The 27,985-nt window shown below is 37.4% G+C and overlaps 1 protein-coding gene across 7 annotated transcripts in view; it reads right to left on the bottom strand.

Annotated features, from left to right (window-relative positions):
* Positions 1-27,985, bottom strand: part of fryl (furry homolog, like) — a 96,315-nt gene that overhangs the window by 59,022 nt on the left and 9,308 nt on the right. For 6 of the 7 annotated variants that reach the window (XR_013794424.1, XM_079584361.1, XM_079584362.1 and 3 more), the window contains exon 1: positions 13,940-14,961. Coding sequence is in view for 5 of the 7 variants with exons in the window: in XM_079584361.1 (XP_079440487.1) it covers positions 13,940-14,147 (208 nt within the window). In the remaining 2 variants the exon portion in view is untranslated. Of the gene's footprint in view, positions 1-13,939; positions 14,962-25,550; positions 25,627-27,985 lie in introns of those variants that run through there. The other variant, XM_079584367.1, reaches the window with a different exon arrangement.

The raw sequence follows: 27,985 nt of genomic DNA, 5'->3' as shown, positions 1-27,985 counted from the left end.
CTCCAGCCAGTCCCGCTGGCTCTGTGCTCCTAATGTCCGTCACACTCACCCATGCATCCCGTCTCACCTGCAGGTAGGCAAAGTTTCAGCCTCTGCCTGGGCTTGTGAAGAAGCGCATGCTGCCGAACGTGCACCGAGACACACGTGTGCGTGTAGACACACACACACACACTCAGATCAGCTGCGGGGCTCTGAGAGGCCCATAAGGATCCAGCAGAGTGGAAGCACTTCAATAAGATGAACTGCGACAAGAAAATAAACAAAAACAAGACTAAGTCGTGTTCTCAGACGGCATGCAGGAGTATCATCCGCTCTGTCCAGCCTGAAATGCAGCACTGGGAAACTTTGTTCCGGGAATGTGTGAGTGAAAGTGAGTGTCTAAGTGAAAGAGGGAATGGAGAGGATGGCCTCCCAGCAGAGAGTAGCAACGCTCTCTCGCTCGCGTAACTCTTCCTGTCCGCGCTGGGTCCTAGAGCCCAGCGGATAAACAGCCGCTCTCATTCACTCATTATGGTTTAACAGTACTGGCTCTCTCTCTCTCTCTGTGAAGAGAGTGTTTGTTTCAATGGCAGAATAGAAGGAGGGGAGGGTGATGTCATCAGCACGCTGCTAGCCCGCTCTGGCTCCACTCCAGCGCTTCAAATACATGTCATTACGACTACCGCCTTGCTCTTTCTAATTCTCTCCTCTCTTTCTCCATCCTTTTCCTCAGAGGCTTGTGAAAAAGCACACTTCCTGTTTGTCACCACCAACTGCAGTAAAGTGAGAGAGGGAGGACAGAGAGAGAGAGAGAGAGAGAGAGAGGGAGGACAGACAGAGAGAGAGAGAGAGAGAGAGAGAGACACTGGAATCTAGAGGTGGTGTGTGAGACAGAGGTGATGCAAGTATCACTGACTCAAACACTACGGCTGAGAAGCAGTATATGGAAGGAAACAAGGCACAGTCAATGTCTACTAACAATCCTTCAACCCAACCATCAATAAAAAAAATTGTTTGGCAATCTCTACAGCTTACCTTTACTTTGTTTTAGATAAAAAAAGTTTTATGGTGCCTGGAAGCCGAATTTCAATAATTTAATGACATATTCGCTGATGCTGGTTAAGGGTCATGCAAGACATGCAAGTAAAACAAGCATGTTTTCTTAATGACTTATTTATTTAGGTTGCCCACTGATGCTAAGCAGGGTTGAGCCTGGTCAGTACCGTGATGGAGTGACCTACTGGGAAAACCAGGTTGCTGCAGGAAGAGGTGTTGGAGAGGCCAGCAGAGGGTGCTCACCCTGTGGTCTGTGTGGGTCCCAAAGCCCCAGTATATTGATGGGGACACTATACTGTCATAAAGCAGCATGCTTCGGATGAGACATTAGACGTTCATCACTTTCAAACGTGAACGAATATTGGTGAAATGTTGGAAATTGTGCAAATGTGAATGTAAATAAAGTGAACCAAAAATACATTGCAATCCCAAATGCAAGTTAAACTCACATTGATTGCAGAGATGCATGAGAAACGGCATTTCATTTTGATTTTATAAGACATCAGTTTATTTCAATTAATTGTGCAGGCCCATTTGTTCATTTTAATGTTAAATTTGGTTTAATTAATTAATGAATAGCTTTTCAACAAATCCCCTGCAGTTCCCTCACGAACCCCTGTTAGGGAAACCATGCTTATAGAGGTTCCTTTATTCACAAAAAGACTTTTACAATAAGTTTCAGACGCAGCTTACATACCTTTATTTTAGAACACACACAGCACAACAGTTTCACACACACACTTCCACACACACACACACACTTCCACACACACACACACACACACACACTTCCACACACACACACACACACACACTTCCACACACACACACTTCCACACACACACACTTCCACACACACACTTCCACACACACACACTTCCACACACACACTTCCACACACACACTTCCACTCCAAAAAGGAAACTGCTTGTCTAAAAATACTGTAATTTTCCCCCCAAGTTCAAAAAGTATACATTACGCAGTAACTGTTTGGAAAAATCACACCCCTGCAGTTTACATTGACGCACTGACATCCACACACACAGCTGGAGTGAGTGATGCCTGACCTATGAGGTAACCGATGCCCTGCTTGCAGAAGAGGGTGCGGCAGTCCGGGTCTATTAATTGAAGAATGACAGAGCAGCGCTGAGAGATCAGAAAGACAGAGCTGACTCGCACCCTGATGACATAAGCTAACCATACTTTCACAAAGACACATCTTGCATTAAAAAAAACATAGTACGATGGACAAATCTGACTGCCTTGTTTTTGCACTGCTACCTGAGCTGGGCGATATACTAAATTCTCACAATATACTCATTGATTTGTGCCAATATAAAAGAATTACTAAGACAGGTTTTTACTAGTATCTCCGATTTAAATTTCAGTAGCAAAAAAAAGGTTGAGGGATACATTTTTGTGACCAATTTCAATAGCTATGTTTTAATCACCCTGTTTTTATGTGCATTTTAAAGTATCGCATCAGAAATCTAAATGGTTTTTGACTTAGGCGAAAAGAGTTAATGCAAATAATGGGAGATGGAAACGCATTTGCAGAATAAATTCTGACGTAGACATCAAACACACGTGACTAATCGGCTGTTGCATAACTTTTCAAATGTGGCCTCTGGCTCTGACACAATGAAATTTTTAAGCCAAAGGTTGTGAGTAAAATGTCTGGTTACTACAACCTCCAAAAACTCGTACTGATGTTGTCTTTCCCATATATATGGGGCTTGACGTCGTCGTAATACCCTTGATGCTCGTGCCCTCATCAAAAAATCATTTTTTTATTCTGTGCATAGCATTCAATTTGGCGATTGCAAGCAGCACTGCTAGTAAATTTATAACTTGCCCAATCGAAACTTTATTGCAGTCCTGTCTCCATTTTCTATGTGTGCCTTGTTTTATATACTGTTTGCTACTAGGTTACCAATACCACCGTCATCTGCTTAAACAACTTCATGGAAACGCACCTACTTCACGCATTTGTTTGTTTCGTTTTTTAAAAGACTAAATAAATAACTAAATAAAAGACGTTTGGATGGAAACCCAGCTAATGAATCAATGCAAAACTCTGATTCAACAATTACTTTGCATCACCTTAATATGCCTCGTTCATTTTTAATACTATTATTCAAATGTTTTAGTGCAAAATAAACATAACAACACTGATTATTGTTATATTGGTGGATATAAAATGAAAATGATAAGTGAAACATCTATCCTCCAACAACATGGAACCAGTGTTGTTATTGTTAACTAACAAGTATTGTTTTAGATAACTAAGCTAAAACTATAATAAATCATTTTCATGAATCGAAATAAAGTGAACATAAAAGATATAACAGTGAAATAAAATAAGTTTAAGTTAAATTACTAATATAACTAAAACTGAAATAAAATAAAAGCTGAATAGAAATATATAAAAACAGAAACTACAAATGTCAAATGCACATAAGAACTGACTTAAACTTTTATTTAAAAAATAAAAATGAAAGCTAACTTAAATAGTAACAAATACCATAATAGTATAATATAAATAATGCTAAAATACCACAGCAGCAAACAACTTGAATCTACTTGGCCGTTTTGTTGAAATATTGAGATATACATCAAATATATACATTTTTTTCAGTTATATCACTCAATCCTATAGCGACAATCAACCATCTAGAAAGGCAGAAATCCACATGAATCATTCAGGGGATATTTCAAACCTATGAAATTATAACAACAATAATATTATTAAATGATGCATATATTACATGGATCTTTTTTCGAACTCTGAATAGCAAATTAGATCCAGTCAAGAATGGTTCAATGAAGAATAAGGTCATCTATAAACAGAAACTCTGCAAACGGAATTTCCCAAGACCGTGAAAAAAAACCGGCATGAAAACAGACTGAAATTGATCCCAGATAAGAAAAAAGACAACATGACCCCATTATGGTACAGCTGTACTGAACTGTATTAACATCACAATGTGTAAAGGTAATGTAGGTAGTTGGCGATACCCAGTTAAGAAAAAAAACAAAAAACACAAAAAACAAAAAACAGTCATCCGTCTCCAAAGCCCTGTCACCTCCAATCACAAAAGACTTTAGTGCATGACATCATCTGACCAGATGCCCGAGACAAGATTAAAGAGTGCACACAAACAGATTCCACTGATACCACCACTCACAATCTCTCTTTCTCTTTTTCCGTCTCCTTCAACCGCTCTTTCCATCACTTGACTGTCCCTCCCTGCTGGAGTTATGCAAAGCAAGGCGGCAGCATTGTAAACAAACACTGGGCACAAAAGGCCGTATTGTGACTGCAGCGCAGGATTTCCACTCTCACATATAAACATACACACATAAACACATTTTATGCAGTTACGCTCATGGATTCACTGATCAGAACCGATCCAATATACTGGCTGAATAAGTAAAAGATTTCATATAATCAGTAAGAAAGCAAAAGACCTGGAAACGTCAGTTCTTTGTTTTGGATTTCCACACAATCTTATAGACCTTTAATCTGTTGTGCTGTTAGTCAGGGAAAAAAATTATCGGAATGTTAGTTTAAAAAACTCCATGTGAAAGTGACCTCACTGTCTATCTCATGCACTGATCTGAGAACAGGTGAACGATGGCAGAACACAGCAATGCAACAAGAATTATGCATGGCATTTAAGAAATAACATCACAAATACTATGTTTTTGTCCCTCAGCACTAACAAAGCAGTGTATCTCTGCTTTACTTTTGTGTAAGCTAGGTTTGCAAACTGGCTGTTCCCGCATGCACCACACCCAGTCAAATAAGTCAGACCAGAATCACATGATGGCCAAAGACTGCCATTTCTCTCTCAAACAAACACACAGTTTAGGGTAAACAGTGGGATCCTGCTCAACACAGCAGGAAGGCTGATCTATTGTCAACAGGGTGCGACCCAAATACTTTAATATACAGAAAAAGCATGCAGAATCAAACACAACTCTTCTGATCAAGATCATAAACATATAAATTCAAACCAAACTAAACCAGTTTCTAATCCAATTCTGGTTCTAATTCAGATCAGAAACACTTTCAAACCTTATATTTACAATAGCTGAAGCAGATTCTGATCCAGATCAGAAAGACAAACTCAAACCCCATCCCAGGTTTACCTAACTAAACCAGATTATGATCTAGATAATGTACTCAAACCCCCTTCTAGTTGAACAGTAACTATACCATATGTGTTCTATTATTTTAAAATGTAATCAAATGAAAATATAACAATAAATTTTCAACAAAACATTGCTTTTTTTTTTGTCAAATAAGATGCTGCACAACATAACTATACATTTAAAACATGGATGAAAACATATCTTGGTTGCATGATTTTTCTTAGAAATAATAATATTATTATTATTACTTTGAGAAGTACATTTTATTATATAGTAGTGATACATTAATGTAATAATTTCTCGAAGTTAAACCAAACTTTTATTTTGACGGTTTGTCATGAAGAACTTTCAGTTTTACATTTATGCATTTGGCAGACGCTTTTATCCAAAGCGACTAACATTGCATTTTAAAGTACACATTTACATTCTTATCTTGCTTTCCCTGGGAATCAAACCCATGACCTTGGTGTTGCAAGCGCCAACGCTCTACTGTTTAAGATACAGGAGCGCATATTTTAGTTTCAGTGTGTAGGCCAATTTGACAGTAGTTTTTCTCAAAAGAAAAGGAGAAAAGCTTGTGAAGTGACTCAATGCAGCTCTGGAGATGAAGCTCATGTGTTCACACAGAGACACGTAGAAATCACTTATTAGCGGCATGCACTGACTGGCTGTTATTGCGTTTATTTCTGTTGTGTGATAGGCTGTTAGATTAATCCATTTAGAGAAAAAAATAATTGTTATGACATATATTTTAGCGCAATCTCGATATGATATCGTTTATCGCCCGGCCCTAATTTGAAGTGTCAAGTTCCTTTCAAAAGGTGATTTGCTCTATTTTGATCATTACCATAGACATCAGTTTAGATCTAAACTGCAAACTTTTATCCCAGTACTTCTATAAATTGAATGTTTGTAACACACATCACCATGGTATATATACTTATACATGATAACAACTCACAAACGCATATTTGAATGTTCCAGTGTGATTTGTCAACGTTTTAATAGATATAGCAGAATCATCGTCATTTAGGAATAAGATCACGTGGATGTTTAAATTGAGATCACCATCTTTTAATGATTATTAGTGCAGAATGCAGATACACAATATTCTGGTCCAGATCAGAAACACATCACCTCAAACCCAATCCCAGATTTACAGGATCTAAACCAGATTCTGCTCCGGATCAGCAAAATTCATCCTCATTGAAATCTAATGCAGAATGGGAAGATAAAACAGGCACTCTGTTCAGAGATTGACTGCTGATGTTTCAGGAGAGCACAGACAGTAAGTGCTTTTGGATAGTGAGCAGGGCATACACTGACAGACAGACAGTCTGTGAAGGCCCTTCAATCCCACGAGGCCGCAGTGAGAGTGCATTTCCTGTACTGTGAATTATAGCACCCAGCATAGGGAAAAGGAAAGCCAAACAAGATGGAGAGAGGGTGAGTGATAGAGGGAAAAAAGAAGAGAAGAGGAAAAAAAGAGACTGATCAATACAATCAGTCATTCAATCTGAGCTTATACAATTTTGTGAAGGTTTTAGTGGACAGTGGAAAGCAGGCTCCCTTGTGTAAAACTGCATGTCCCATGATGCAAAGTGCAGACAACAAAGGAAAGACAGCTGTGCAGGAAAGCTACAGCACAAACTTGAACCTACCGCCTTCTTATCGTCTTATTTTTCCTTGTTAAAGATATTAACAAGTCTATGTCGGGTTACTAGAGGTGAAATGATTCCCTTGGCAAACAATACGATTCCTGTAAGGAACAATCCAAGGTTCAAATGTTTAAACTGATATTGTGTAATTAAATGTGTATGAATTGTAAGGTGTCCATTTGAGTAATTTACAGATAGACACCAAATTTAAATGTGGTGTGTTTTGAAACCAGCGAAAATTGCAGGTTAGTGTACAACTGCTACTATAGAAGAAATAAATAAAAAGGTTTTAAATTATTAAAAACCTTGTTGTCAAAGTTAGTATTATGGCTTTATGTACGGTCAGACACTTGCAAAGTGAGATATTTCAAGCCTTTATTTGTTATAATTTTGATGATTATGGCATTCAGCTTATGAAAACCCCAAATTCAAAATTAGAATATTATGATAAGGTTTTCATAGCTGTAAGCCATAATCATCAAAATTATAACAAATAAAGGCTTGAAATATCACACTTTGCATGTAATGAGTCTATATAATACATTAGTTTCACGTTTTAAGTTGAATTACTGAAATACTTAAAAACTTTTGCACGATATTCTAATTTTTCGAGTTTTACCTGTATGCAATTACAAGTACCCTTTAAAATAATTACACATTAAAACAATTCATTATAACGACTGCATTCAAATAATTTTAAATAGGCTATATAAACTAATATAGCTTCAAAACTTAAAAGCTAGTAAGAGGAATAAATAAAAAAACAAAGCTGGGTGTTCAGGAGTCGTTCCCAAACGAAAACATTTCAGCTGAATCACAACACCATCAGCAGCAGTGCAAGCTAGAGACCGCAGTACACTGCACACCTTGCCAAGAACAAGCGCACCTGTCAGCACCAAAGCAACAAACACACACTCCGCAGAGAAAGAGAAATTATTGCAAAGTGGTGAAACCCAGTGTGTTCAGAGAGAAAGTAAAAGAGAGAGGGACACAGTGGGCGTGCTAGCCTAACATTTCCACTGATCACACCTCTGAGTCAGCAGACACTCACACACATCAGCGGCAGATCTCTATAACACCCTCCATCCCAAAAAACTGACAAAACACGGCTAAACCGAGAATGCTGAGTCATGAGAGAGAAGGAAAGAACAAAACAAAAGAAACAAAAAGGAAGAAGGAAAAGACGACAAGAGAGACATGCAAAAAAGAAAGACCGAAGAAGAGGAAAAATAACAACAGGTGAGACCAAACGGACGAGTCTGAAGGAAAGAATGGAAAAGAAAGTAGGAACAAATGAAGGATGGAATAAGCAAAAGTAAAACAAGAAAATTAAAGAAAGCAGCAGCAATGATTAAACAAACGAAAGCAAGCAAAAGAACAAAGGAGTGAAAGGGGAGCATATGAAAGAAGGGAAGTGTGAACAAACAGAAGGCAGCGAAAGCTTGAACAACCAAATGAAAGGGAGCATAAGAGAAATCAAACAAAAATGTGAAACGAAATAAAAAAAATGAACAATCAAAATGAAAAAGTTAGACGTAAAATAGAATGCGAGATGGAAAAGAAGAAATAAAGCAGCAAATAGGGATGCATGAGATTTTCTGCAGCTGATACCGATTATTGATTTTTTTGTCATCATGATCGGTTTGTGTCCTTCCTTCCTACGTCCTACTTTAGTAGGTAAGGCAGGATTCTCTTTATAAATTCAAGCTTTTCTGCATTTTGGGACACTCTATTCCTCTTTTTATCCAAAATATATGCGTCTGTACTAAATAGTCGCTCACCATCAACACTTGAGCGCTAAACTTCAAGCACTAGATCTAGAAATCGGCCAGCGGCCGATCAATCGGAGCATCCCTAGCAGAAAATGAACTTGCAAACAAAATAAAGCAAAAAAAAAAAAAAAAAAAAGATTGATGAGGGATCGATTGAAAGGGTAAATAAAAGGAGTAAAAGAGTGAACAAAAAATTAGAGTTAAAGAGTGAATGAACGAATGAAAACTGCAATAGAATGAAAGAGAGAAGCAACGAACAATATGAGCAAAAGAGAAAGCAAACAAATGTGACAAGAAACACGAGAAAATGAAAAAGTTCAACTAAAGCGAAAGAACAATATAAAGGAAAAGTTAAATGAAAATTAAAGACAAAGCAGTGCAAAGCAATGAACAAACAAATAAAACAAAGAAACAGAATGAATGAAGAGCAAACAAGCAAAAAGGAGTGCAAAGAGTTAAAGAGAAAAAGAAAGGAGGGAGATAAATACAATTCATTGCTAATTAACCATTTATATTTTGTCAGATTTGTCAACTACCCTGTTTAACATTATGAATTGTTGTGTGGCCTGTTTTTAACTCGCATTTCCGCTCATCCAGTCCTGTCTGAAAGAAAACGCCACATGCACAAGAGCACTCATTTTTCCAAGATAAACTAATATTGCAGCTTAATGAAGTGAAGTCTGATCACATGACTGTGTTGATAGAGAGATATATGTGTACGTGTATATATGTGTGAGAGAGAGAGAGAGAGAGAGAGAGAGAGAGAGAGAGAGAGAGAGAGAGAGAGAGAGAGAGAGAGAGAGAGAGAGAGAGAGAGAGAGAGAGAGAGAGAGAGAGAGAGAGAGAGAGAGAGAGAGAGAGAGAGAGAGAGAGAGAGAGAGAGGCTGAAGCACTACTGTGTCTGTTTGAGTGTGATCACTGACTCCAAGATGCCCTTGAGGACCAATATTAGACAAATAACACACTGCAGAGTCACCATATCCTTCCTCTTCCTGCATACGGCTTGTGTGCATGCAGCAACATCCAGAGCAGAAACACAATAAACAGAACCACCATCAAAACACCTATAATATTAGCGGCAGCAGTGAACAGAGCAGGTGTGTTTGTGTCTGTAGAGCTGCCTTACAGGTGAAGAAACAGGTTGAGCTGGGGACGGGCACTACCCAACAAAACAGAAAAATCTTCCTGCTAAACCAAAGAAGTATAAACGGTAATGCTTACTCATTCAATATCCATTCAGAAAAAAATCAAAGTAATTAATGAGAAATAATAGTCCTCTACAGCTTTAGGGTATATGGTTGATTCTTTGTAAATCTATTATTAGTTGGGGATAACTCATCCTGACAGCAAGTGATCATCCTGCGTGTGCCAGTCAATCAAATGCAGAGCCATAGAAAGGGAGTGTATTATGATTAAACCAATAATCATTGTTAAACATCCAATTTAAGTTTAAAATCACCAAAATGAAACATTAAATCCTAAACGCAAGTTAATTATGTATTTATAGAACATTTGTTTATTTACAATAAAAAAAAAAGAGACTAGTGAAAAATATATGGTTTAGTTATTTTAACTGGTACTGTTGCATTCATTTGTTTCCATTTTAAATTACTGTAAATTGTACATTTTAAAAAACACTTTTGCAGACAATGTACAGTACATCATACCGTTAAAGTTTGGGGTCAGTAAGCTTTTTTTTTTTTTAGAAATTAAAACTTTTATCCTGCAAGGATGCATTAAATTGATCAAAAATGACAATAAAGACATTTATAATTATTCTATACTTTATAAGAATTCAGATTTCAAATAAATGCTGTTCTTTAAAAAATTCAATTCATCAGAAAATGTATCGCAGTTTCAACAAAAAAATTAGCAGCACAACATTATTTCAACATTTATAATTAAAAAAGATTCTTGAGCAGCAAATCAGCATGAAGACTGGAGTAATGGCTGCTTTGACATCACAGGAATAAATAACACTTTACAATATATTAAAGTAGAGAACAGTTGTTAAACAAATTTTATGATACTTCAGTGTTCTTGTATTTTTTATCAAATAGATGCTCTGATGATAAGAGACATCCTACCAACACCAGACATATGAACGGAAATATAATATATATACTTATTTTCGTATATTTTTTGACGGCAAGCAAGATGATATTAATTTAAATATTAATTCAACAGATTATGTGATACTGAGTTGCAGCTCTATTTACTTGTATAGGGAACTCAAGAACATGAACATGTCCTGGCTGGTACATAACCCAAATCCTCACCTGAACACGCAAGACTCATCAATTTGTGGAGAGCAAGGTGTGGTTTGGTTGCAATGTAAACACCCACTAACACACACACACAGAGTGTATTTTCATTTATACACACTAAGAGAATCTCAGCCTTCGAAGGATTCAGAAAAGAAAAAACTATTTTGGTCCAGTTTGAACTGGTGTTTTCCACCATATTTGAATGCGTGGTGGTCAATTTGCATTTTGAATGCAGAGTCACATGGAGTGATGCAACTTCACACTCCCCACAATGTTTTCCTGTAACCAAGGAGCTGACATACCAAGAAGAGTGGTCGTAGTAGCTGGATCAGCCATGAATGACACAAAGATCCTCATGTATCCTCATATAACCCTGTAGCGTGTTTCAAAACATTTATGGTCACAAATGCATCCATCTGCTTCCTGCAGCCAAGTCATAAGCACATAAACAAACACTGTCTTCCCTGATTAAATGCAGCACCGTAGGGCAACTTAACCATTAGTCTATCTTCACAGAAGGAACAACTTCCCTTTCACACAGGCCCAGTCTAGGGTCAACCTTGATTTCTCGTTTAGTAAATCTGTCTACATAGTTCAAAATGTCAAAATAAAACAATCTGATAGATTTCCAAATTAAACAGGATACGGGACTGGAAAAAAGATAGGGTGTGACTTTCTCCATTGGGATTTGAGTAGATGAAAGGATCATGAAAAGTGGTCTATATATGACATATGGTTGGTGAGAATTTTGATGAAAACTTTGGAATAGTATGCATTGCAACAATGAATCATTTATAACAAGACCCTTGGCACTTCAAAGGTCAATTTTGATGTGACAGCAACGATCGGTAATGAAAATTATGATCGCTGTGACTTTAAAAAATACATTTATTTTGTTTATTGCTGCATTTTGGGCGATACCTGAGGTATAATTGGTTAGCATTAGGACAACATGCCATCCAGACCAGCGAAATAAAGTGAAACTATAGATTTGAAAGCTTTGAAATTTAAAGAATAATATTACTTTTATGTTGTATATATTAATGTCATTTAGGATGCGTGTGGTTGAGTTTATTAACCTGCTAGCAAAACGCTTCAGTTTACCGGTGTTCATTCACTTTTCAGTTTCAGCTCAAATGCAACGCCGACGTAGGGGTGGGAATCTAGATTAGATTCAGAGGGTAACGATTATCGATGCATCGTTTTTTTTTTAATGACTATTTGGTACTTTTAAAGCAAAGTATTTATGATGACCCATAAATAATTTACTTCCAATTCTTCCTACATTCATTTTATTAATAAAACAAATGGAAGTGATTTGGCAAGTCAACTGTAAGGTTACATTTGCCAGCATATGTCCCAACATTGCAAAGAACAACAGGAAAATAAATGTGTGCCTGAATTAGCAGCATACTTGTAGTCAATGAATACAAACTTCAACATATTCTGAATCTCTAGCATTTAGGCTAATAATAGACTTCTAACCAACATCCTCCTGTTATTTGCAATGAGCAACATAATCCTTCAGACAAAAAATAAATAAACATTTTGCTGTAGCAAAATCACAAACCGCTTTCATACAAAAATATAGAATTATGTACCAGCAGCTTTCATACAAAAATAATGCTTGTGGACTTATGCATATTCTGAATAATTAGTAACATATAAAGCCGCTCTTATACACAACTAAATAATAAAGTGTTATGACTTGAAATGTTTGCTGTATACCACAATCAAAAACAGTTTATACAAAATAGTGAATGAACATCTGCAGAGAGCACAGTCAAAATGTAACTTTTTGTGACTGCCATTGCACTCGTACACACTGTGACTGTGGAGGGCAGCATACCGTACGTATAACAGATCGGATTACAGCATATTGATGTGAAAACTAAACAATACAGAAAGCAGGTCTCATAAAAAAAAAAAAAACAGGTCACAATGAAATTGCCAATTTCCCATACGTTAGCTTTTATCGAAGAAGGTGCCGTTCGAATTTCGCGCTCAGCCATCATGCGTCTTATATGTGCGCGTCTCTGTTATGCGCACGCCACAAACTGTCCGGGCGGGCAGTGCACGTCAGCGTTTCAGAGTTCCGCCTTTTGCGTTCCGTCAATATTACGTTATTAGAAAAATAAAAATATTATTTTTATTTTTTTATTTTTTGTAAATCGATTTTTGACATTTGTGAATCGATTCGGAATCGTCCACGTTCGCATCGCGATGCATCGATTTCCCGCGTCATATAGAATGCTTCAGTTTACTGGTGTTCTATTCCTTTCAGTTGTTTTTTTCTTTCTTTGTCAACATGCACTACTGTTTAAAAGATTGGGGTCAGTGCGATTTTTTACGTTTTTGAAATATGCTCACCAAGGTTGCATTTAATTGATTAAACATAGTAAAAACAGTAACATTGTGAAATATTATTAAAATTTAAAATAACTTTTCTATTTGAATACATATTTTTAAAAAGTGTTTTTTATTTCTCTGATGTCTGTAGTATCATGTGACACTACAAATTCAGCTTTGCCATCATTCTAATATGCTGCTTTGGTGCTCAAACATTTCTTATTGCTTGCCACCCTGTTTTAGTGCCAATAAAGTCAGTGTGATGAAATTATAAAATAATTCAGTGATGAAATCTAAACACTAAATTACCCAGAGCTCCCTGCTTCAGATCAATATGAATGCAAAAAATGAAAGACAGAATGATTGGGAGATCAAGGGTACAACATGCTTATGCATTTGTAATGTTTAAAATGGTTCTGATCCTATTAGATTTCTGATTTTGTAATAACTTTTATATTTGAATAATTCTCACTTTAGACTACTCTATGAGCAACTTTAGACTTTGCAAATGTTTCGGTTACACAAAGTATTTGCTTGTTCTCTCTTGTCTTGCGATTAATCTTATATCAGAGTCCAACTGTAAACAAAAAGTGCAAACACACACACCTCGCACACACACGCCTCCTAATCAAACAGTCCTCTCTTTACTAGAGTTAAAATCATGTTTGAATACCCATCCCTTCATCTTTCTTGTTGGTACCTTTGGCACGATGCCGTTGAAGACGGACAGCCGGTCGGCTGGTTGGACTGGATCCGTCTTGCTCCTCTTCATTGGTCTGCGAGACCAGCCGTTTCATCCTCAGCAAGCGAGGGCCGGTCTCCCTCGGCCACACTCCCCCCGTGTCCGTTGCCTGCAGCCCGCCGTCCCCGGAGATGACCGTGGGAACGAGGCTCTTGAGGAATTCCATGTTTGCACTGTGACACTTTCACTCCAGGCGCCTGTGCGGGTGCACAGTGACGGCCCTGCCACCCACCATCACCTCTGAGAATCAGGCCGTCTGTGACTGGACAGACAACTGCAGAATGTCTCCACCCAGGCAAAAAACCACAGCTCGTCAAACTCTGACTTCACTGCAGGTTCCTCTTTGTCTTGTCAGTTTAAACTAGAAGTGTCTATATACACAACAACCCAGACGAAGTGCATATGATCTGTTGTCGTAATGCAGAAGCTGTTGGTGGTAGATCCAAGACGACAAAAGCTGGAATGAGGTACAAGCGAGCACCTGTAGATCCAGCCGCTGTGTTCTTCAACCTGCCCGTATTCCACATGCCACAGGCCAGCTGTGAGCACTTCCCAAAAACGAAACCCAAAGTTCACTTGAGCTTTTACACAGCAAGAGACCAACCTTACTACCTGTCTGTTCATGCAGGATGAACTGAACACTTTGATGTGATGACAGTAGGCGGAGCATTTCAGCTAGAGTGCATAATCTGGGCGGAGCCAGGACGTGTCCAATGGGATATAACGTATGCCTGGGAGAGCGGCCAATCAAAACACAGCTGCTACCAACCACGCCCTGATGTTTCTCCTTTCTGAAGGAAGGGAGGAAGACCCATACGTCTGTGATTGTGAGGGAGTGCATAACGAAAAGTGAGAAGGCATGGCCTCTTCAGCGTGCTGCTGCGCTCTGATAAGTTTTTTATCAGGGTTTAAACTAGAGCTGCTCTTCACACCCCCCCTCGAACACACAAACACACTATCTATAACTTCCCTTACAAATTTCCCCTAAACAAAAGGATAAAAAAATAGCTCAGAAGTCATGCTGTCAAACACCCACGCACACTGACTGCTGGTTTCACTTCCAGTTTGCAGCAGGGCAGCGGGTGAATTCGTTTAATGTGATATGTTTGATCTGCTTGACTGCTTGTTAATACACGTGTATCTAACTTCACTTTAATTAACAACACAAACATGCTTATATAAAGACTATTTGGACAAATAAAGTGCATACTGGAAAATGTATGCAGTGATACAAGAGAGCAATTTAAGATACAAGATACAGATGTTTTCTACTTGACTGATATTACTCAGGACACTTTACATTTATCCAATGGAAATGTTCTTGTTGGGAGGCATTTTGCATATGGCAGGCCTTTGCGCTGACTCATTGTAACATTCAAATGAGCAGGCTGCTCTTGCTGAAAATGGACGTCATAATAATGACACTAACTCTTACTGTGTCTTCAATACACTGACAGCACCACTGACATAACAGACTCTTTGGAAGAGCATGGAGTTGTGGGAGATCACGGATATGCAAAAATAACAATAGTTTGAATAACTTTCACAATTATAACCCTTTCCAAAGTGACGTTATTAGATAATAACACACAGATCACCATCTTGAAACATTTGAACAGTTATTTTAAATAATAATATTTCATAATAATATTGTTTTTAATGTATTTTTGATCAAATAAATGCAGCCTTGGTCAGCATGATACTTTTTTCAAAAAACATTTTTTTTAAATGAACATTTGAATGGTAGCACATTTATAAAATATTGTATTTGGTTCAAACTGTAAAAGCTTGCATTATATTATATCATACATGTGAAGGACAATTTAGCCCTAGTCAAAATAAACAGTTTCTTTCAAAATGCAAAACATCTACAGCGCCACCTGGAGGGTAGAGTAGAGCTCCAGGAGGAGGAAATGACCTCAGCACCATACAGAAAGTTCTCTGTTTCTACTGTGGCCTAATACCTCATTCGTTCATAAGACTCATTGCTCACAGACAACAAAAAAAGTGTGCACAAATGATTCACAGGAAGTGTTCACACCCTTTAGCTCCGTGTGAACATGTCAAGAAAACCATGTAATGTTTCAGTTCCTTAATGTGCGAGCAGACAAAACAAATGTGCATAGATTGTTATTAGTGGGCCAAAAAAAAATCTTAATCCCTTTATGTTAGTGCTACAAATGTGTTACCCATTTCTGACAAAAACACCCTTTAATATTTAGTGACCAACAAATGAATAGTGTTACATAAGCTTTAAGTAGAATGAGAAGAATAAGTTTAAACTGAGGTCGGTGTGTGTGTGTGTGTGTGTGTGTGTGTGTGTGTGTGTGTGTGTGTAAATCTCTTTACAAGTCTGCCCTCTAGGGGTAGCCAAAAGTAATACTGGCAAACCCCAGGGCAGGGTGCCACAAAAAAAACACTTATATAATATAGGCCTAGCCTATATAATACACACGTGCAATGTTTATGGATGGATCACAAGAAACACTGTCTCTATAAAGCACAAAATAAAAACCAAAGACTGTAAGATTTTCACAAATATATGTTTCTTTATCTATGGGTACTTTAATCTCACAGGGGCCTATTTTTAAAATATAAATCTTAATATGAATCTTAAAATATAACAATCTATCATAACATTTTAAAAACAATGATAATCTAAAAAAAGAGTGAAATACTCAAACTATTTCAATATTTTTAATTAATTATATAACTTTTACCAAGGTTGAAATATTAGATGTTTTGAGATGAAATTACCAAAAATCTAAAATAAAATGTGCACAAAATATTCTTATTGCACATAATCTCCCATCAAGCTATACAATTATTCAATTGTGTGTATTTAAATTAGTTGCATAAAATGCTAGCTATGAAATAAGTCTTAAAAAGCCATTGTATGTGTAAAATGTCATCCACCAAAGAATGATTTTAAACATAATACTAACAGCAAAAATGTGAAAGGATGTTAAACAAAAGTCTGATAAAAATCTTCATGACTTTGAAAAATTAAAAAATCTGTGATGCATACATTTACACATTGCCTGAGACCGGAGTAGACACGAAATAGTGCTAGTACGAAACACACAATTAGGTCTATAAGAAGCAAAGAGTAGACAACATGACATAAACCAAGCATTTGAACACACAGCCACACTGTGATGTGGGAGAATCAGATTTCTCTGTGACAGGGAGGTGTTTTCTGAAGGAACGAGTGAGTTCATAACTTTACAGACACATAACGCATATCAGTTGACCCTAAAACGCTGCCAGACTTGATAGTGAAACAACACAAAGCAGGACCTTTCACCCCAACACTGAACTAAACTCAAGGTTGCTTTTGAATGATACAACATGCCAAAGGTCTATGTGTCCATTAAAAAGTTAAATAAAAACAAGTTCAAACAGTCGCCTACATTTACAGTGATGATATAGTGAGGAAGACCCAGTCCCAAATGGTGCCAGGCAGATGCCAATAAACTAATAAAGTTCAAACATTATTAAAGACAAGTGAACATTCAGTAAAAAATAACAAATATACTAATTACAAGCCTAAATACAATAAAACAAAGTTACAGATAAAGTAAGGTCTAACAGTACAGAAATGTAATAATGAAATGTAAAATAACACTATAGAACACTATAGTGTTCAGTGTATAAAATATAATATTATGAAATATAGAATATAGATTCATCTTTGTTTTAAGCAGTGTATTGTTGTTTCATTAACATTAATGGCATAGACAGGAGCAGGTATTAATAGGCTGCTGTCACTTTAAGACCGAATACACGGATCCAATATAATGGCACATTTGATTTCATTCTCAACTCTTTACATTGACTAAAGACATAACCCACTGTGTTTATGAGAATACTTGCCTAGACAGGTATTTTGACAATTTTGTGTGTATGTGTTTGTTCAAGCACAAAGAGATGCAAAAGATGAATCATGATGCAATTTGAAGCAGATTACTGGTCGTCAACATAAATCAAGCACAAGGAATTGTAAGTGTCATTTTTTTTATTTAGCGCATTCATTCTAGAATTCTTTAGAACATTTCCAGTTGTATCATTCTAGAGGGAAGAACTGTCGTGGATGTCTATTTTTTTACAGTTCCACCAGTACGTACAGTTATTAATGTTGTAAATGTAGTCAAATGCTGTTTAACCAGGCCTGTAAATGTATGAGTCTTATACAAAAACATGGACAGATGGTTTAGAAGCATAGGCCTAGTTTTAATATTGTGATGAACTTAAAACAGTTTATTACAAAAATAAACAGTTGAGAATTTCAACTAGTTAAAACAAGTTAGCTTTACTTGAAGAAATGTTGCTTTGTGCTTTTAGCCGATTACTTCACTGCAATAATCCCTTTAAGTTTGCTATGAAAAAATAAGGCAATCGGTTTCCAAACTTTTTTTTATTAAACGGAATTTGATAGAATTGACAGTGTACCCATAATTACACAAATGTCCATGCAGCATAGTGTCAACTCTGAGGAGGACTGTAAGGGCCGATGGCACCTTTTGGGACAGGGCCAGAGAAGACAATAGGAGACACTAAGTCAGAGAGAGGAAAATATAAATGGAGGAATGTGGGTCACCTATCAATAGATGATCTGAAGTCAGCATGTGCTGGTGACCCCAATCTGATCAAGAAAACATAACCCACTGTGTTTATGAGAATACTTGCTGAGACGGGTATTTTGACAATTTTATGTGTCCTGTCTATGTGCACAGATAACAGCGCACGAGTATCGAATTCAATTCTTTTTGCCTAGTCTTGCATTGGAATGGTTTAAAATATCTTTAATGAGTAAATTAGCAAGACAAAACCCGTGCAAATGATAAACTTTCACTATGATGTTTTAACATTTTGCAATTAATCCACGAATCACATGCGTGCCAAACCGTGAAGCCTGGTCCGTCCCAATCACGGATCAACTACGATCAGTTAATCCACTAGGCCTATAGCCCCGTTTACATGCACACTTTTTTGCTATTCTGATTGAGATCGTTCTGATTGACGGATTCCGGTTGACTGTTTACATGGGATGTTATCTAAACCGATCTGGTGTTTACATGTGCTGACGCTTTCAATCGGAATCATTGTGTGACATGCACACAGCTTGTCTGCCACATCTGGAAGCTCATTATTTTCCACGTTTTCAATCCTGTCAAGGTGGTGGTTATTACATGTATAGAGGTCGATTAGATCACGATTCAGGAGGGTAAAAATTCTATTATAAAACGATTCACGATGCATCACGATTCATCTTGTTTTCTAATTCTTTTAATAATAATTTCTATAAATCACAATATAGTTAGTTTTGTTATTTTATCTTTGTTCTACAAAAATATGAAGATGCAAAAAACAAACAGTAGAACAAATACAATAAAAGTAACCAATTAAATTAACATTGCTTTACTTTTTTACATCAATTTTTGTATTATTTCTTACCTGAATGCTTCTGTTAAATAGAACAAATCAAACGTAAAAAAAAAAAAAAAAAAATGTTTTCAGTCAAGAGCAGTGAGTGATTACCTCCTTTCTTTTGGTGTTTGATTAACGTTAGTGAAACACAGCAGCAGGTTTATTATAATAAGACCTAATGTACGGATCTAACAATGTTACACATCATCAGATTAGCCCCCTCAACCGTTTACTTCAGGCATAACCGACTATGTTTACATCAATACTCACCAAGACAGATATTTTGAAATAATTGTGTGTGTATTTGAGCATTTAAGAGCAATAAGAGATCTGGATTCAGGGTTGCATGCTGTCTGAGAGACGTGGCTGTCTGTGTGTAAGCTTTGGGTGAGTGTCAGAGTGAGTAACGCATTGAGATCTTTTTCGTGGCTTATCACGCAGAACATCATGCACATCTTGCACTTTATTTTCACATTCAATCATGTTCCCCAAAAAACGAAACCGAATCAGACGCAAGTGCTTTGCTTCCTTCCTTCTCAATTAATATATAATAAGAGTAGCCTACCTTATTTAAAATAAAACACCACTTTAACAAAACACACATGTAAAGGCCTATTACATTTTTACAAAATTTATTATTTTATTTTTATGCATCGATGCAGAATAATTAATATCAGCATCGTGACGCATCGTAAAAATTATGATATTCCACAGCTCTAATTGTTATTGAAGCATCAACCAGAGATGGATTATTTTTTCTGTTTGTGTTCCACAGAAGAAGAAGAAAAGTCAAATACATCTGTAAAGGCATTTTCATTTTCAGAGAATTTGAATTTTTTGGTGAAAATCCCTTTAAATAAGAAAATGGTGTCCACAGTGAAGTTCACGGTCAGGGGCTCAGGTCAGCACCGATGGCTATCTCAGTGCACCCATGTGCCTGTGCCCAGCCCTAAGGGGCCTGCAGTCCAGGCGAGCATGCTGGAGAGGGAAAACAAAAGAGAGAGAGAAAGAAAGAAAGAAAGAGAGAGGCCTGCAGATTCAAATCAGCGCAGGAATGTCAGAGGGGAAACAGCATGAACAATGCTCAACAAGGCTCTGATACAGCAACACAAAGACCTACATGGGCAAAACAGGAAAACCAGCTTTCACAGTAAACTGAAGACGAAACTGTTCCTGAATCAGTGCTTTAACGTCAGAGAGAGGCAACGCTGAGCGTCTCTTTAGATAACAATTGGTTCAGGATCGGTTTTTGACCAATGTGACGATGCGGTGATCTACGATCTACATCAGCAAGGCACCACAAGTCCTGCTATTGTATGAACACGCATCTCTGCTTAAAATCTCTTTTCTTAGGAAATAGGCTTTTGCTCAAAACGGTGTCATTGCAGATTGTTCCTGATTCATGTTTCCTGTCTTGCACAGGATGCCGTTTTCAGCCACAAAATGTTATCTAACAATTCTTTCCGTTTGTGTTTTATTACACCCCTCCATCTCTTCTTGATCACCTGCTGCTCTGTTATTGGTTTAGGTGTTGATTGACATTTAGGGTTTTTTTCTGAGGGGCCTGAGCCGTCATCAGTCAAGAATGTGAGAAACACATATAAGAGGTCAAGGATCGAACTTGTTAGACCGGTATATCCCCTTAACCCGAAAGTGATTTACAGTGGATTAACTGAACTTCAAGCCCAGGGTTTCCCATAGGATTTTTTTAAGGGGGTGTGGTAGACTCCCCGAAACTACTAGTGTCGCAGAGCGGGCGTGTTACAGACACGTGGTAGGTTAGGGTCACAATATTTATAGGTATTTAGCAGTGATATTGTTGGGATTTTCTATCTACAACAAAGTAAGCTAATTGCCTGCACAAAATATGATAGCATATAACAATATGTTACGACAAAGTTTAAAGAGGCTTCATAAATTAATTAAATCCATAAAAAAGCAAAACACACCTGATGCACATTTAGGGCCATATACATTTTTTTTTTTTTTTTTTGACAAGTCAACTGATCCCATTGACTTTCATAGTAGGAAAAAAAAATACTATGGAAGTCAATGGCACCAGTTAACTGTTTGGTTACTGACATTCTTCAAAATATCTTCCTTTGTGTTCAGCAGAAGAAATAAATTCATACAGGTTTGAAACAACTTGAGGGTGAGTATATGATGACAGAATTTTCATTTTAAAATGAACTATCCCTTTAAACAATCTTTAAAAAAAAAACTATTTCTATGAAATGTTTTTTCCCCCACACAAATTCAGTTGTGTTCTTTTAATCATATGAAATTAAACAAACTTTTTGTCAAACAACGTGCTGCACAATGAACTTTACTGTTAAAATTAAAAACATGGAAGTAAAATTGATTATTCCCTAAAAAAAAAAAAAAATTTGATGATAATTTATTTGTATTAGTGTTAGTATTATTATTACATTGAGACATATCTAAATTCTACTGTACAACATTAATATATTTCTGTCAAGTAAACCGAACGTTTATTTTGACGGGTTGCCGTGAAGACCTTTTAGTTTCTGTGAGTTTGACTTAACAATAGCTTTCCTCAAATGAAGCGGTTAAATGTCATAAACAAATACCAAAGAAATGGACACAGCGACCCCATAGACTTCGACAGAGACCAGTGAAGCGAACTGCGCAGGCTCAAACTGAGCTTGACGACGTAGATGTGACGTGAGCAACCTGTCTGACAGCTGTAAGTCTTCTAGTGGCTGTGCCAAGAGAAATCTGAATCATTCCCTTCCGAATCTTGCACAGACGGAGAGCATGAGTAGGAGCTGTCCATGAGCTAGCAGCAGGAGCAACTTTTGTCTATACAGTACTTTCTCTACTGTGCGACAGAGAGTCGCGGCGTGGTTACGACGCAATCGTTAGCCTATTTTTAATAGGGGTAAATGAAACCGCGTCATGTCCACCATTCATTCACAAAGAGCATGCAGGATTTGTATTTGAACAGTCTTTTTGTGGTTTAATATTCACACTCAGTAGTCTATAATATGTGATACTATAGCCCCCCCCCCCCCCAAAAAAAACAATGGTAGGGGAAACACTGCAAGCCAGTAAACCGCATGTAGAACAACTCTGTGCATCCAAATACAACACAGACATCTTAGAAGCACATGATTGACAGTTGTCCAGCATCAGTCTTTCTCATGTTCAACAGATGACCAACTGACAGGAAGCTGTTACTCACTGTTCTCTCACACACAGTGTTTCTAAATAGGTCTTTACTCATTGCTAAACAAACTCACCTCATTCACCTCACTGGCTGACTCGGGGCTAATCTGTTAGAGAAACATCCCACACAGTTTCGACACTGATGAGAACTCTCTCTAGTTTCCGTATCTTACAGGGGCATCCAGTGACATATGCTTGAAAACAAACTGCCTTTTAAATAATACTAATCTGGTATTCTCAACAGCGAATACGCCATTTTTATAGGTTGATTTCCCCCAAATGTGTAAACATTTGGCCTGTGTAGCATCATTAAAATGTTGAAATCAAAATTATATAATAGCAACAAGTATGCTATTCGAAATTCCGCCATTGTTCTGTTTGCTTGAGCAACCTGATAAAAAAGCAACATTGACTCAACCACAGATGTGAGTTTGGAGGCGGGACTATCTGTTTGTCCAACCAATGATAGACTGCTAAAAATCAAACATAATTTTTGCAATTCCGTTGGGTGGAGCAATTACATATTTCAAACAGCACGTGTATATTAATAAGCCAAATCATAACAATGAGCCTTTAATTGCCTATACATAGCCTAATCTACAATCCATAATCAACGCTTGCCACAGCGCACCGGCAAAAGTAATGATTATGCATGTGTTGTGAAAAAACAGGATTTTAATCATTTATAGATAAACTAGTGTTTCGGTTGCAGTGATGAAGTTGACGATGCGGACTCGTCATCTCCGCAGTAGTGCACGCACCTATTTGCACATTCCATAACATAATCTGACTGAGAATATTTGTTTTCCATTTGAATCGGTTCATTTGAAATAGAAATTTCAAGCTTTCGATAGATGTATTTCTCATGTCTGTGAGGAAAGTTCACACTGAGTAAGACCAAAAATGACAGAGTGAGTGAGTAAGAGCACTAATAACTTCCACACTCCGCAGTCCACACAATCAATTGAATATGCGCCTAATAATAGCGCCCATTTATATAGGTTACTATTAAAGCCAGAAGCCATGTAAGTTGCTACTACTAACATGTTTAAAATGATAAGCCATATTTGAGGTTGATGTTTTCCTGCACATACTAGAATTACCACAAGGACCGTTATTAACGGGGTTAACAATCTGTCTCTCACGGACTAGTGTTTTTTTTCTTCTTCGACAAACCGACTAATAAAATAATTGGTCGACTAAGTCTCTTCTAGTCGAATAACGATTAGCCTAGTTGACTATTAAGGGCAGCCCTATAGATGCTACTAAATAAAAATGCAAATTCACTCGCTGATTAAAAATGTATACTCCTGTTACACCGGTACACAACAGTCAAACAGCAGCCCCGATTTATGTTTTCAAACTTTTTTTGTATTCGTTAAGGTGTTTATCAAACCAAGCACAGAGACAAAAGAGTCAGTTCCAGAATCTTCCTCTGCCATTTACTGTTTCAGCGCCACCAAGACGTAGGTTTATGTAACAGCAGCATTCTGCGTATGTGACCAAAAGCGTAAATCTCAGTGCAATGTAATCGAGATTAGAACACCTAGTTCAACACACTTAGTTTAAATTCTGTTGCATTAACAGTAGTGAATGTTTGTGTCAGTCTGAGCAGATGCATTAACAGCTGTTAAGTCTAATTAAAATGTTATCGCACCAATTTTCGCACAGAACTCTCATCTTGGTATGAACAGACATTGAACTGGTTACTTGACATTTAACCATTTATTAAAACTTGCATTCGCCCGACTACATGGACAGTTCCCTGGCCTTACAGAAGGGCTCAATGATAAAATGCTAAAGAAGGATTTTCTTAACTCCAGCCCATGGGTTTTCACTACCTGGGGTCAAACCTGCGAACCAAGTTTATGTCAAGGAACCCAAACCTCAACCTCCAAGCTATGACAACCAGTTCTCGAGCCAATAACTCACATTTGACTAATGATGACTGCAGAAACATTTGCACTGTGGCTAGCATGCTTTTATTATTCAGACTGCAAAAACTCCAAGCATGTAACCATCCGCATATCCTGTTTCAAACGCTGCCGTTGAATCATGTACTTTGACATAAGTTATGAGATATTGAGGTTTAATCTTATTTAAAGTTTTAGAATTATTGTGAAAGACCAAGTTAATAGCACAAAATATTAGAGATGCACCGATTGATCGGCTGGTGACCGGAATTGGCCGATTTTCATGTGATTGACCATGACCGGCGACCGGCCAGTCAGTCTGACATATGCCGATTTTATGCTGGTCAAATGCACTCGGGCGCCACATGATTAACATCGCGCAACATCAGCATCACGTGCACACGGAAAGCACATGTAGGAAACCTTGCACATGTAGGAAACCTTATGGCCGTTTCACACCGCAAGCGTGAGCGGCACGTATTTTTTTTGGCGTGCATGTTAATCAATGAGTGCGTTCACACCAGGAGCAGGAGCAGCGCTTGAGCGTCAAGCAGGATCGTCGCGTGAGCAGCAGTGAAGCGCGGGTTTTGGTGCCGAGTCTATTTTTGCTGCACTGCTCACGCTCAATTAAAGTGAAAGCACACTTTCGATGGACAAAATATATATGATTTCACACAAAAAATGCCCAAACTGCACAGAATTTGCCTGTCTAGTGTTTTAAGAAGAACTGGAGTAGGCTATGTCAGAAAAGAAAGACTCAAAAATATTTATAGAAAATGTACCCATTTAAACTTGTTCTTATTCTTTAGTTTGGGTAAAAGTATATGGTGTTTTATAAAAAAATAAATATAGAAAATAAATATTTGTGTGTGCTGTAAAGTGGTTAGAAAAAATTAAATCAGAATCGGCAAAAATCGGTATCGGCAGCTCAAACTCAATGAAACATCGGAATCGGCCTAGAAAATTGTAATCGGTGCATCTCTACAAAATATACAGTGGTAGACACAAAACCAGAAGAAAAGGTGTAGCAGACATACCCGAGGGCCATAGAGCTTAGGGAGGGAGGGTTGTGTCAAACTGAGCGGTGGGCCAGCAAGGTCGGGTCACGTCAATCTGAGGGGAAAAAAACAGTTGCATGCATTCATGAGGCAGCAAATGAGTAGGAAAAATATTCAACCAGCATAAAGGAATCAGAATAAAAACGTACTTGCTCAAATGTCAACATGGACATGCACTACATGACAATTACAGTACAGCAATCTTGAAAATGGAAGTTCCATTCCTGTCTTTTCCTCTCAAACATTAAAATGTGTGCTTAAGGGCGAAGGGCCGCTCAAACCAGGTCTGGCGGCATCTGACAGCCAGGATTGCAGGACACTTCCTAGGTGGTAAGCTACAGATTATCTTACACCATCCCTCCCTCCCTTCACCCATTCATTCATCCATTCCTCCAAACGGCAGTTAAATAAACTCTGTTGCACACTACCTCCCTACACACAAGCGCAGAAAGGTTCGCCACAGCTAAAAAAAAACACACACATGGACTGCCAAAGACTTATTTATAGGAGTGTTAAGTGTTAGGCAGACTACCTGTGTCTCATTAGCTATAATTACTACTCAGGGCTCTTGCTGCGCTCAATGACACCGCGGCTCAATCAAAGGGGCGGATAAATGAGCGCATTTACACTGCACATCAAAAGAGCCAAACACGGACCACACAGCAAACCCAAGACAAACAACTTGTGCTTTTTCTCTCTGTCTGTCTTTTAAACCCTATGCGTTAGTGAAATTATCTTGTGGAGAATCTACGCACACACATACATGGGTCAAAGACAAGACATCACCATTTTGGTGTCTGCATCAAATTAAATGGATTCATTTTATATACATAAAATAACGTTAAATGTGAGTAAATTGTATACTTTAATATTTCAAATAATGTTTGTAAAAATAAAATGTTATAAAAGGTCCAGACTTTGATTTTACCATTACATCTTTAAATAAACATATATTACCAAGTTAAAAAAATACATGTGTTAAGAGTTGCAATATACCGGTAGTTACACATGCCTGCAGCACTGAAAACAGCGCGTGAGTCGTCTTGTGCTTGAATGGTTTAAAATCGAATTAAAATCAATTTTTATTATATCTACACACGTTTTGGGTGTGTGCAGTACAGAAAACAGCACGCAGGTCACCTCCAGCTTGAATGGTTTAAAAAAAATTCTGCGAGTGAGCTTTGGATGTGTGTGAAGCACAGAAAATGAGTCTTCTCGCGCTTGAATGTTTTAAAATCACATTAAAATCCCTTTTTCTGTGTGCGATTTGGATGTGTGTGCTGCACTGAAAACAGCGCACAAGTCGTCTCGTGCTTGAATGGTTTAAAGTCACATTGAAATCATTACAGAGGAGTCGAAATTTAAATTTTATAACAAGTATCCGATTCCTGACCAAGTATTCGATTCCAGAATTGGTTAAAAGTAAAAGTAGTTATTTTGTTCATTAAAACACACAGATCACTTGTTTGGAGAGGTTTTTGGACTTTTGATAAAAAAGGCTGCCATGAATAACAAAATAATTCAATAAATGTAATCACTTTTGGGGGAATTTTCATAAGAACGTCCAAACATGATCAAAATCTGTTTTATTTAAAAAAAATGTAACCATGTACTTTTTAAAAAATGTTTACCTTACCACTTGAAATCATTAAAGGGATAGTTCACTTTAAAATTAAAATTCTGTCATCATTTACTCACCCTCAAGTTGTTTCAAACCTCTATTAATTTATTTCTTCTGCTGAACACAAAGAAAGATATTTTGAAGAATGTCAGTAACCAAACAGTAGTCTGTACCCATTGACTTCCATAGTAGGAAAAACAAATACTATGGAAGTCAATGGGTACAGACTACTGTTTGGTTACTGACATTCTTCAAAATATCTTTCTTTGTGTTCAGCAGAAGAAATAAATTAATACAGGTTTGAAACAACTTGAGGGTGAGTAAATGATGACAGAATTTTAATTTTAAAGTGAACTATCCCTTTAAGTACCACTTGCAATGTTGTGGGTATGTGTCTGTTTTGCGAAAAACACAACAACTAGAAAAACACAACTACCGGTCATCCTTTGTTTGCAGGTTCCCTATGGCATTGGGTTTAAATCCAAAAGATTGCCAAATATAGGCGCTTTTACATTTCACTTTGAAACCAAATCTTCCGCCATCGTCTTGTCAGTCAGCTCCTCACTCTCGTGAGCGAGTCTATTCTCTAACTGAACTAAATTATTTTTATAACTATAAAAAATATAAATGACGATGGGGGCGGTGCAGCGGTGGGCAAGTGATGTAACCGGTGTTGTGGCTGAACACCGATAACACCGACTATCGCAGCAAGCCTAATCTGAATAATCAATTCGGCCAACTTATATTACAGTATATATTACTGTATTTCCATATTACATATTTATATTACAGT

Source organism: Phoxinus phoxinus (assembly GCF_949152265.1).
Source record: "Phoxinus phoxinus genome assembly, chromosome: 16".
NCBI classification, from domain to species: Eukaryota; Metazoa; Chordata; class Actinopteri; order Cypriniformes; family Leuciscidae; genus Phoxinus; species Phoxinus phoxinus.
Note: the sequence above shows the minus strand (reverse complement) of the source record. Positions and strands in the feature narration are given on the sequence as shown.